The sequence below is a fragment of the Camellia sinensis genome, chromosome 1, assembly GCF_055761805.1.
Source record: "Camellia sinensis isolate YWXY chromosome 1, ASM5576180v1, whole genome shotgun sequence".
NCBI classification, from domain to species: Eukaryota; Viridiplantae; Streptophyta; class Magnoliopsida; order Ericales; family Theaceae; genus Camellia; species Camellia sinensis.
The window spans coordinates 36,320,880-36,333,526 of NC_138961.1; the positions used below are offsets into that span (position 1 = coordinate 36,320,880).

At 38.0% G+C, this 12,647-nt stretch overlaps 1 protein-coding gene across 1 annotated transcript; it reads left to right on the forward strand.

The window, feature by feature from the left end:
* Nucleotides 1-909: 909 nt before the first annotated feature.
* Nucleotides 910-10,825, forward strand: LOC114274914 (sedoheptulose-1,7-bisphosphatase, chloroplastic). Its single transcript, XM_028216894.2, has 8 exons — nt 910-1,162; nt 1,419-1,538; nt 2,014-2,199; nt 8,709-8,790; nt 8,879-9,100; nt 9,219-9,319; nt 9,483-9,554; nt 10,244-10,825. Exons 1-8 carry the CDS (start codon nt 1,049-1,051, stop codon nt 10,526-10,528), a joined length of 1,182 nt encoding a protein of 393 aa, XP_028072695.1. The 5' UTR covers nt 910-1,048; the 3' UTR covers nt 10,529-10,825.
* The last annotated feature ends 1,822 nt before the right edge of the window (nt 10,826-12,647 follow it).

Consider the following 12,647-nt stretch of genomic DNA (forward strand, 5'->3'; position numbering starts at 1 on the left):
GTACTCGATAAGCTCTACATATTGATCGATTCAGATTATTGAAACAAGACCCGTGATGGACTCCATGAATTCAACAGTACCATCCAATCTACTTGTAAACTGAAAACAAGCCTGACCCATGTTGTTTTGTTCTCCTTCTTGAATCAATTCTGAAACCAGGGTTATCTTTATTTGACTTGACACAAGGAGTTATGTTGTTTGGTTTCTCAAAGTGGGGGTTTTTTCACAGTTTCTCTGGCCAGGATTTGTTTAGTCGTAGTTGATTTCTTCTGCCACGTTTTTGTTTAATCCAATTTTTGAAAACTGACATGCCGCATTGATTCTTATTGTGAATTTTTCTCTAATTCTTTTTATTTTTTATTTTTATCTATTAAAATGAATGATTAATTATTAAATTAATATTTAAGAGAGTTGAACTCACATTCTCTTTCCCTATATTGGTACGGACAGTTGGACAGATTTATACCAACAGAGTGAAGAAAGAGGAGGAGAAAAAGAGGGTTGCCGGAAATGGTGGCACGGCGAAGTGGGGCTTTATTTTTTTTAACCTCCAATAAAACAATGTAATTTAGATAAAAATGACGTCGTTTTGATATAGTACTGGAGCACTCCAGAGAAATCCACTTTAGACGATCTAGACGCCGCACGGCCAGCCCCTTCCTCTGCCACTGTCACCATTACCAGTCCTGGCTACGATTACATATCCAGACACACAGGCAGTTCAGCATGTGCCCAAAACCCAACAAATTATTGGGGTCCACTACCATATCTTTTCATTACCACATACATGAACCACATATATTTTGAGAGATGGTTAATTAACACCATACCACTTTATCATCCTATCTATTCACCCTCTGCCACGTGGCAGGAACTCATTAACCACTTATCTTCTATCCTTCCCCCCATTGCCACTGTCCAAGCAGGCCCAAAATCAGTTACAGACTGAAAAAAAAGAAAAAAGAACAAACAAACTTTCAAGAGGCAAAGCTCTTTTATTTCCTCTTCTTCTATCTTTTTTATTCGAACTTGTGCATATTTCACAATCATGGAGACCGGCATCGTATGCCGCGCTCGCGCTGCGTTCCTCCCCTGTGTTTCTTCTCAACATTCCACCTCACTAGTTTCTCCATCTTCTATTTCTCCATCTTTCAGCTCCAAGGTACACAAACTTGAAAGTTCACTAGTGTGTGCTTGTGTTTGAATTGTTCTTGTCCTGAAATCTGAATTTTGTACCTCTTGTGATGGTACCCTGAAAAATATGACTGATCAAGATTTAGATAACAAGGAGCTTGATATGGTATTTGGTGACTACATAGTCACACATAATTGACATAAGCATACAATTTATACTTAAATTGAAAAGAAAAAATTGGTGAATGAAAAGAACTTGAAAAGGGTAGTGTAATGAATTGCAGAGTCTGAAATCAAGCTCGCTTTTGGGGGAATCGTTGAGGATCATGCCAAAGGTATCGGTTAAGGTGTCAAAGACAAAGAATTCTTCTCTTGTAACCAGATGTGAGATTGGAGATAGCCTGGTAAGTTCATACTAAGTGTCATTTTCAGTTTACAACACATAACTTGAGTCACGGAAACACCCTCTCAAGTAATAGGGTAAAGCTGTGTACATTTTGCCTTCTCCAGATGCCTCTTTAGCAGGAGCCTTGTGCACTTAGTTCGTCCTTTTAAGCCGATTCAGATGTCGGGAAAAGAAAGTAAAGTGTACAACAATAATTTTGCCATAACTTTTTCTATGTTCAGTTAGCATGAAAGTTGTGAGACTCGTATCTTTAACTTTCCCACTGTGATAAAATTTTGCAGGAATCTCAACAATACACTTTCCTTTTCCTAATAAATGAACACACTGGAAACAAATTTCCTTTCCCTTTACTACACTGTTCCTAGGAACAACTTTCTTGCACAAAATTCCTGAGGATTGAATGGAGCCTTAATGAAGGATGTGAACTTTGTATGTATTGAACCAAAATATGAAAACTGAGTTTGTAATTGTAGGAAGAGTTCCTTAATAAAGCAACACCAGATAAGGGATTGATCAGGCTGATGGTGTGCATGGGTGAAGCGCTTAGAACCATTGCATTCAAAGTCAGAACAGCTTCTTGTGGAGGAACAGCCTGTGTGAACTCTTTTGGAGATGAGCAGCTTGCTGTTGATATGCTTGCCGACAAGCTCCTATTTGAGGTTAGACTTCAACAGTCTTTGTTTCTTTAATTTCTCTTACATACTGTTCAAAACCGAGATTGGAAACCAGCAAAACTCAAACATGATTCAGAAACTTACCGTAATTCTAAACTTACTGCGTTATGGAATAATAAATTTTAAACCTGTAAAATCATTTTCAGTTTTCATAACGTACATTGCTGATTTTTAGTTGAAATTTAAGGCACATATGTTGTACTTCTAACCTCATTTGAATACTATGCTTTCAAGTGGTTTCAACTTGAAAAATATAGAAATCCCCTAGATGTTGATTTGTGATTATGTATCAATTTTAAGCAGAATATAACAATCCCAATCAAACAATCAAGACAAAGAGACACAACGATTTAACGTGGAAAAAACCACAATTGGACACCTCCAACTGTGATAAAAAACCACGGGTAACAGCCACAAGACAATCCACTAAGAAGAATTAAAGGAATTACACAGGTATACTCTCAATTATCTAGCGAATCCACAACGCCTAATTGAACCAACCTTTAAGTGCCTCTTCCAACCCCATCTTCACCACGGAATTGTCTTTCTGATGAGCCACTCTGGATTCCACCACAGCTTCAGGCTCGAATTCTTCAGAATACACAACTGAAGAACAACACTCTCTTTTGTAGAACAAAACACAACCTTTGATGTACTCTCTTTAGAACATGAGTTGAATATTCAATAAAACATCAAAGAAAACTCACAAAGTATCCCCAGATATAAACCCTAGAAACCAAAAAGAAGATCTGGAGCAGTTATCCAAAAAATTTGACCCAACACGCGAATTTATAGAATCTGTCCCGCGATCTCCGCTCGAGCTCAACACAGCCCGCTCGAGCAGACTGACCAAAAACTGCGTGCGAACAAACTGAGATGCGCTCGAGCGTAGGAGAATCCGCTCGAGCGTAAAATCACACCTTCCAGTATTTTTACAGGCGACTGCAGAGATGCTGAGAGCTTCCAATCCCCGCTCGAGCGTCACTTTCCCCGCTCGAGCGGGAAGGCCAAAAATGGAAAAACTGGAAAAATATAACATGATCGGACAGGCAACTTTGAATGCATTTTTGCATTTTGCTTCGGGGGCGCTGCCCCTCGACCCCGCCGTGGCGCTGCCCCCTGGACCCCCGCGAGCTGACCGGGCAGCTCGATCCCCGTCATAATCAACGAAGTGGCAATCTTGAACGCTTTATCATCACAAACTTCTCTGAAAAGCTTGATTCGGGTTGGATTCGCATCTAACAACTCATAGCCTCACTGAAATAAAAATGCGAAAATAAATACAACTGAAAGGAGTTTTGTCAAACGGGATTGCCAAGAATAAAACCTAACAATCTCCCCCTTTGGCAATGCCGTGACAAAACACACCTAACAAATAAAATCCTAAACACCCCAACCCATTACAGCCAACAAAAGCCAACTTCTTTCTCAAGGCCATGATCTGCAAAACAGTTATTAGTGCCACAATTTCCAAAACAACTATTAGTCCCACAAGAGTATATGAAAAAACAATAAACATAGGACAAGATTAACTTGAAACATGAGATGGAAAACATGAATAGATGAAAACTAAGACTCCTGAAAAACAACTCTCAAACAACACAAGCAAGATCATAAACCACACAAGCAATGATATGACAATGTAAATATCAGGAGCATACAAGAAGGGCAAATAGTGCATAGCCAATCTCCCTGATCAAACATATCAAAGTGTTCATGCTAAACAACTCTTGCAATGAGAAACCAAACTCCCTTACCAACCCAAATCAAGATGAACCAAACTCCCCCTCACTAAAAGCAACCACAAACACTGAAAACAGTGAACAAGAAGAAAACGACAAAAAATAATATGGTGGAGCAAGTAAGGAATTTCAGATTAGTACCTTAAAACACATAAGATTATCCAAGAAGCACCATTACAAGAAAACACAATGTGCACAGTCTGTAGAAGATTCCTCATGAAAGAAAGTGATGCATTATGTGAAAAGCATAGATCCCATGATAAAAGTGTGTGTGTGACTCTTGGAGTTCGACAAATACTAGATTCAATCCTAGTAGTGATATAAAGCTGGACCTCCGACAAGAGAATCTTAAGCACGACAAAGGAAAGTCAAACCACTAGGAATCAAGGGGTATTTGGTGAGTAAAGGCGGAGGCTCCCCCTCAATCAATGAATCTTTTCCCTTTTTTTTTCTTTCTTTCTTTTGCACATTTTTTTTTCTTTCTTTTGCATATTTTGTCTACTTCTCTTTCTTTTTTTTTTCTTTTTCTTTTGCTTTTTTTTTCTCTTGCACATTTTTTTTCTTTTTTCTTTTTCTTTTTCTTTTGCACAATCATTAGTGGCTGACACGCTCAAGAGTATGGAAACCGAACCAGAGAAGCATGGATATAATAAGGACGGCCTGGTTGGTGACTCTGAGGTAGCCTTTTCCTCATGGCTAGACTGCAAAGAATTAAGGGGAAAGCCATAGAGATGCAAAAGGATGGTAGGTGGTTAAGAGACTCAACATCACCCATGATATGCTAGTATAGGTCAATTCCTCTAGAAAAGCAAAAGATACAATGACAGAAGTCCATAGAGAAAAAATAATCACTAAGGCGGAAGACTTCAAAATTTGCTAATCCAAGAGTGTGTACAGAATGAGACATACTAATCAAAGAACACACACTCCAAAATGAGTAATGACCACAGAAAGTACACACATATTAATATGTAATGGATTTTCTCATCAATTCCAATATGTACCAAGGACCACTAAAAAATTTCAAGCTTGCAAAACCATACTAAGAAAATCTTTTTGGAATTTTTCTTTTTTTTTTTTTTTCAATTTTTTTTTTCTTAACCAAAGCAAGAAAAAAAAACAAACAAGCACACATTAAAAGACCCGAAAAAAAAAACACACAAAAACCTATAAACTAAAACGACCAAACAAATTAACACAAGTCAACTTTTCTCACCCAAATCTTTTTGGTCTTAACAAAATCAGGTCTAGCGGTCTTGGTAAGTGTCGTGGTGTAGTGAACACCCGCATAAATCTTGGTATTCCGCCTAGACATGTAAATCGAATTTCTACCCTTTTGAGGCACTCTTCCATGCAACTTATAACAATAAGGGCGAATATGACCATGCATACCACAATGATGACAAATAAACACAGGGCGTACCTTCTTTTCTTTTACCTTACCAACTCTAGGAAGTTTGAGAAGTCCATCCTTTTGTTGGATTTTTTGTTCTCCCTTTCCTTGAGTTCTTGTATCATGAGATGTTGAAGCACTCTGTTTTTGCTCTTTCTTACCACCAAAGCCAATGCCACTCTTGTCACAACTCATTTGTTGAGACCCAATGATATCCTCCAAAGTCTTGAATCCTTTGTTCTAAAGCCCAATGGTAGCCATAGCACACTTGAGCTCTTTCTCTTTCTTGATCATTAGTTCTTCCAAAGCAACTTGTGACATCTCGAGAGATTCAATCTTTTCTTTATGCATGGCATGGGTTTGCAGCAGCTCATTCCTCTCTGTCTCACAAGTCAACAATTTTGCACAAAGAACTTGTCGATCATCAGCTACCTTGATGGCATTAATCCTGGCCTCGGAAATCTCCTCCTTAAGTTTGACATTCTCACATTCACATGCTTTGAGTTTCTTTGTGAGTTTGTTATTCAATTTGAATAACTTAAGAGACTCCTTATATAACTTTTCATAAGCTTGCTCAAGCTCTTCATGATCGCTCTCCGAGGATTCATCATCAGTGATATTCTCAACTGACCTCTTTGGAGAATCTGTTTGTCCTTCAGCTTCAGAAGCCGCCATGAAATCAAGAAATTGTTTATGACCCTCTTCGCCTTGACCTTCATTGTCACTTTCATCTTCATCAGTTTCAGATTCATCATCCCAAGTGATGGCAAGGGCTTTCTTCTTCTTCAAACGAGTGGGGCATTCTTGTGCAAAATGGCCAAATCCTTGGCATTCATAGCATTGGAGTCTTTCAGAGTTTCCTTGTATCTTTCTTTTCTCCTTCTTGGCTATAGAATTAATTTTGAGTTTATCTTTGCCTTTAGATTTATGAGAATGAGTAGATTCCAAAAGATTAGGATTCTTTTTCAAAAAAGATTTTTTAAATTGTTTAACAAAAGCAGCCATAATCTTGGAATCTATCTCGCAATCCTCATCAGATTCCTCTACCACTTTATGAGCACTACTATAAGCAATAGTATCTTTTTGTTTCTTTTTGAAATTCCTATGTGCTTCATAAGTTTGAAGGTTTCCAACCAACTGATCCAGCTTGAGGTTGTCAACATCTTGAGCCTCCTCAATAGCCGTAACTTTTGGTTGGAACCGATCGGGCAAGGATCTCAAAATTTTTCCCACAACTTTGGATTCTGAAATTTTTTCACCTAAATTGAAGCTGGAATTTACAATGTCACTCAACTTCGCATAAAATTCATCAAAGGTCTCACTATCTTTCATTGAAAGGTTTTCGAAACTAGATGTGAGCCTTTGAAGTTTTGAACGTTTCACAGAAGGAGTGCCCTCATGAATAGTTTGTAAGATATCCCAAGCCTCTTTTGCGACTTCACAATTACAAATACGACTAAATTCTTCAGGTGTGACAGCGCAAAAGAGAGAATTGATAACTTTACTATTCCAGCTACTATTTTGGTAATCAGTTGTGTCCCACTTATCAATTGGTTTGGGGATTGTAACTCCATCAACGATAATTGTTGGTTCAGTCCACCCATTCATGACGGATTGCCAAACTTTTTCATCAATAGATTTTAAAAAAGATCTCATCCGAGCTTTCCAAAAAGAATAATTGGATCCGTCAAGTAGGGGTGGTCGAACCATAGAATTTCCTTCACGAATTGTATCCATTATCACAAATCAAACAAGATCTCGTTCTAAAAGAATTTTTTTTTTTCTTTTTAAAAAAAATAGAACGACCCGCTCTGATACCAATTGAAAAATCTAGAAATCCCCTAGATGTTGATTTGTGATTATGTATCAATTTTAAGCAGAATATAACAATCCCAATCAAACAATCAAGACAAAGAGACACAACGATTTAACGTGGAAAAAACCACAATTGGACACCTCCAACTGTGATAAAAAACCACGGGCAACAGCCACAAGACAATCCACTAAGAAGAATTAAAGGAATTACACAGGTATACTCTCAATTATCTAGCGAATCCACAACGCCTAATTGAACCAACCTTTAAGTGCCTCTTCCAACCCCATCTTCACCACGGAATTGTCTTTCTGATGAGCCACTCTGGATTCCACCACAGCTTCAGGCTCGAATTCTTCAGAATACACAACTGAAGAACAACACTCTCTTTTGTAGAACAAAACACAACCTTTGATGTACTCTCTTTAGAACATGAGTTGAATATTCAATAAAACATCAAAGAAAACTCACAAAGTATCCCCAGATATAAACCCTAGAAACCAAAAAGAAGATCTGGAGCAGTTATCCAAAAAATTTGACCCAACACGCGAATTTATAGAATCTGTCCCGCGATCTCCGCTCGAGCTCAACACAGCCCGCTCGAGCAGACTGACCAAAAACTGCGTGCGAACAAACTGAGATGCGCTCGAGCGTAGGAGAATCCGCTCGAGCGTAAAATCACACCTTCCAGTATTTTTACAGGCGACTGCAGAGATGCTGAGAGCTTCCAATCCCCGCTCGAGCGTCACTTTCCCCGCTCGAGCGGGAAGGCCAAAAATGGAAAAACTGGAAAAATATAACATGATCGGACAGGCAACTTTGAATGCATTTTTGCATTTTGCTTCGGGGGCGCTGCCCCTCGACCCCGCCGTGGCGCTGCCCCCTGGACCCCCGCGAGCTGACCGGGCAGCTCGATCCCCGTCATAATCAACGAAGTGGCAATCTTGAACGCTTTATCATCACAAACTTCTCTGAAAAGCTTGATTCGGGTTGGATTCGCATCTAACAACTCATAGCCTCACTGAAATAAAAATGCGAAAATAAATACAACTGAAAGGAGTTTTGTCAAACGGGATTGCCAAGAATAAAACCTAACATAACTTATAAAACAACCATTTTTCACTTCTTTGATGATTATTTTAGAAACTTTGTTAAGTATAATCTCTTGATACTAAAAACTTATATGTGGAAGTTTAATATTTCACGTTCAAGCTCATTCTTTGCATCCTCTACTCCATGTGAGGTGTCTTGTATTTTTTACTATACTTTCAAATTTACTATAAAGGTCTTTTATGGAGGGTGGAGGGTTGAGGCCGTTAGGCTGGTTTCTGTGAGAATGCGACAGTATTGTTGAGTAGCTGAGTTGAAAGATTCTGAGCTCTGTAATCCTTGTTGTGCATAGTAGATTTGATCTCTTCTCCTCTGTAGATGTAGGCATATTGTGTGTGTGTTTATTTCATGTTATTTTTTCTGTTTCGTGATTGGAACCATATGATTTAACATGAAATTTGCATTTATAATGATTTCTCTGACTCTTGATGCTTAGGCCTTGACTTTCTCTCACTATTGCAAATATGCTTGCTCTGAAGAAGTCCCTGAACTCCAAGACATGGGAGGCCCAGCTCAAGGTTTGCAAGCACAAACCAAAATACATAAATAAATAAAGAAAAATCATGACAATTTTTTTGACCATTTGGTTTTCTGAAATATGAACAGGTGGATTCAGTGTTGCTTTTGACCCGCTTGATGGTTCTAGCATCGTTGACACGAATTTCACAGTTGGAACCATCTTTGGGGTGTGGCCCGGAGACAAGTTAACTGGTGTGACAGGAAGAGATCAAGTTGCTGCAGCCATGGGGATTTATGGACCTCGAACTACTTATGTTCTTGCTCTCAAGGACATCCCCGGCACCCATGAATTCCTTCTTCTTGATGAAGGTTTGCTTTGAACAATATTGTCAAATTGTAGGAATTTTTGGTGCTGAGTTTGCAAACTGTCGATGTGAAATTTCGATGTTCCTTTTAAACCAATTTCTGTCTCTATAAAATTTTCCAGGAAAATGGATACATGTCAAAGATACAACAGAAATTGGTGAGGGAAAGATGTTCTCACCTGGAAATTTGAGAGCCACATTCGACAACCCTGACTATGATAAGGTCTATCACTTAATTTCTAAATTTCTACCATCAACGTTTGCTCCTTTTTTTTTCTTTCTTTTCTTCTTCTTCTTCTGTTTCAGACATGTTGCTTTGTTAATGTCATTTTGCTGATAAAACAAGAAACATTTTGAATTTCTAACTTTGCAAATATGAACAACAGCTTATCAACTACTATGTAAGAGAGAAATACACTCTGCGGTACACTGGAGGAATGGTGCCCGATGTTAACCAGGTCATTGCACCTCTTCAATCCTCTTTAACACATTTTAACTGCAATTATAGTTTCTTTAGGTTGTGTTTGGATCTTGGATTTATGGAGCAAAAAATAAAAAGTTTAGCTTCTACTTGATTTCTCTTTTCATTTTCCTTAACTCAATAAATCCCTCCACAAATCCAATATCCATGCGCAGCCTAAAAATTAAAACTTGAGTTGGCTAGTTGCAATGAAAGTTGCACTTAGAGCTTTAAACTAACTGAGTCAAGCCAAATAATAGCTTGCTCAAGCTTAGATTGAAAAATTCAACAAGCTTCAAAATATGTTCAAGCTAGACTTGTTTACCACTCAAGCCGATCTCAAACAAGCTTTAACCGAACCGAACTTCAGTAACTTCAAATGTGTTCAAGTTGACTTCTTTACCATTCAAGTTCATCTTAAACAAGTTTTAATTGAGCCAAATTCGAAAACTTGATTTTATTTATTTATTTATAGTGCATAAAAGTCTATCGAGCTAATTGACTTGAAACTTTAACGATTTGTAAAATGTTTTCAAGTTTGACTTGTTTATATAATGAATGAGCTCGTAATGAGTCAAACACAAGTCGAACTCAAGTAGTTTAATTGCCTTACAGCCCTAACTACTCCTGTGAGATCTAACATTCTCAAAAACAAAATTCATTCTTGTTTTTGTTTTTCATCTGCAGATCATTGTAAAGGAGAAAGGTATTTTCACAAATGTGACATCCCCATCTTCCAAAGCCAAGTTGAGGCTTCTCTTCGAGGTGGCTCCACTGGGATTCCTGATTGAGAAAGCCGGGGGCTACAGCAGCGATGGAAAACAGTCTGTGCTCGACAAGGTGATCGTTAATCTTGATGATAGGACTCAAGTAGCTTACGGATCCAAGAATGAGATTATCCGATTTGAAGAAACTCTATATGGTTCCTCCAGGCTCAAGGCCGGTGGTGTGCCTGTTGGAGCTGCTGTTTAAGCTCAGCTGCTTTGTTTGCTGCATTTTTCTTGAATCACGGAACAAGAATTAAAGCAATTTCCCATATGGGTTTTGTATAATAGAAGAACAATGTGTTCATGTTATGGCTAGACTCAGATTGACAATTCATAATGTTGAAATTGAATTTGTCTTGTATAAGATGGAGAGGTCAAGCAGTTTTTTAGTGTCTGTTATTTGATTGGTGGCATTTTCTTGTTCCTAAAAACATGAGCTTAGTTTTGTTTCTCTGGAGGGCATCCAGTGAGTCAGTGACTAATACAGATTGGATCTTTGTAACCCCAGATCTTATTTGATGGCACCCCCAAGAAGTTTTTTTTTTTCCTCACTCTTTTTTTATTTATTTTTTAAAATTTTATTTCTATGTTACATGATTTATCATGACAAACACCTATCAAGCCGGCCTGTTTGGCATCGTTTTTGTTTTTCTAACATTAGGAAACAAGTTTTTAGAATTTCTTAAGAAGCAGGTTGTTTAAAAAAAATAAAAAACTTCAAGCAGGCATATATATGAATCCCTATGAAGCATTGTCCAAAGGGACATAGTTATTCACCCTTTAAAATTGAAAGCAAAGCACCCTGAAATTCATTTTGAAAAACTGTAAATCCCTAAGATGGAAAACCTTGGAGTCATCCCCTTGTAACCCCCGTCCCTTTGTCTTATTAAGAAAATTGTCAAGAAGTCAAAAAAACAACATAGTTCCTTAGGATTCCCTCACAAGAATTGTGTCTGCCTTGTTATAACAGAGTTTGAGTGCTTAAGGCAAGGAGTGGATGAATATATCAGTAGGCAGCATATTAAGCCCCAAAACCGCGTTTCCCTTTGAAGAGTTCCTTATTTAGTCAGTCCTACAGCAGGGCAAGCCCAAGCTTCCCAACAATTGTGTTGTTTGTACCACCAAACATAAAGCAAATAAACATGGTATGGATTCTCACCCACTACCTATTCTGCTTGTGATCAGCTCGATTTGAATTTAAAAACATCATGACAACGTGTAGTTAACTTTTTAAAAGTTTTGTTGTGATTGTATGTTCAATTTGGATAAAAAATTATATTTTGAAATTTTAGGGATTTATGATATTGAGAGTTTTCTGTAACGTAGAGTTGTGTTGAGCAGCATTGCATTCTCCATATTCACAGTGAAACTCCCTTACCGTTCACACTTGAGTCTATTCTTATCTGGATTTTTATTTCTAGATCTCTCTGTATATTGAGTTATTTTAGGATTCTAAGATTTTATGAAAATTGAGTACTTCAAGAGTTATTTCAGATCTCCTTCCATGCACATAGCCTTATAACCAAATCACATAAATCGTTTGTGTACTTGTGGGTTTGTTCTATTTTATCTTTTCTTGAATTTTCTTTTTCCACACACTTCTCTTATTCCTAGTGCAGGCCTTTGAGCAAGAAAACAAGAAATGGCAGGGATCAATAGGAGGCATTGTGGAAGCACCCATACACAAAGTCTGGGAAATAGTATCACAAACCAACAGATTGCCAGAATGGATGCCAATGGTCGAAAGATGCACCGATTTGGCTGGTGACGACGGCGTTCCAGGCTATGTCAGGCTAGTTTCCGGCTTCATGTTCCCCCAACATGATGGAGACAGGTCATGGATCAAGGAAAGGTTGGTGTCCATGGACCCAAAATCACACAGTTATGTTTACAGAATGGAAGCAAGTAATATGGGCTTAGATGGGTCTGTGAATTCATTGAAGCTTGTAGATTATGGGGATGATTCAACCCTAGTTGACTGGACATTTGAGTTAAACCCTCTTGAAGGTGCTTGTGAGGATAGCATAGTAGATTATCTAGGGTTTCTTTATAAATCTTGTATTAAGAAGATTGAGGGTGCTATAGAAGCTTCAGCTAAACAGAAAATTGGGTAACAAGATGGGCATAGGTTAGCATCAAGTAAGAAGGCACCAAAATTTCTGTTCTCAAAATTCTAGTCCCGTGTTTTAATTCACTTTTAATAGTACGATCATGCCTCGAGATTTATGTTGTGTTTGGCTGGAGGGTTTGGGGAGGGATTTGAAAACGGAAAGGGAAAAGGTGTGTGAAATTATGTGAAATGTAAGTATATTTTTTTTACATTT

What these genes read in the sequence shown, in the direction of transcription:
- LOC114274914 (XM_028216894.2), top strand. Translation starts at nt 1,049, where the DNA reads ATGGAGACCGGCATCGTATGCCGCGCTCGCGCTGCGTTCCTCCCCTGT. An exon ending in CTCCATCTTTCAGCTCCAAG is followed by an intron (nt 1,163 to 1,418) that starts GTACACAAACTT and finishes AATGAATTGCAG; the next exon opens with AGTCTGAAATCAAGCTCGCT. An exon ending in TGGTGCCCGATGTTAACCAG is followed by an intron (nt 9,555 to 10,243) that starts GTCATTGCACCT and finishes TTTCATCTGCAG; the next exon opens with ATCATTGTAAAGGAGAAAGG.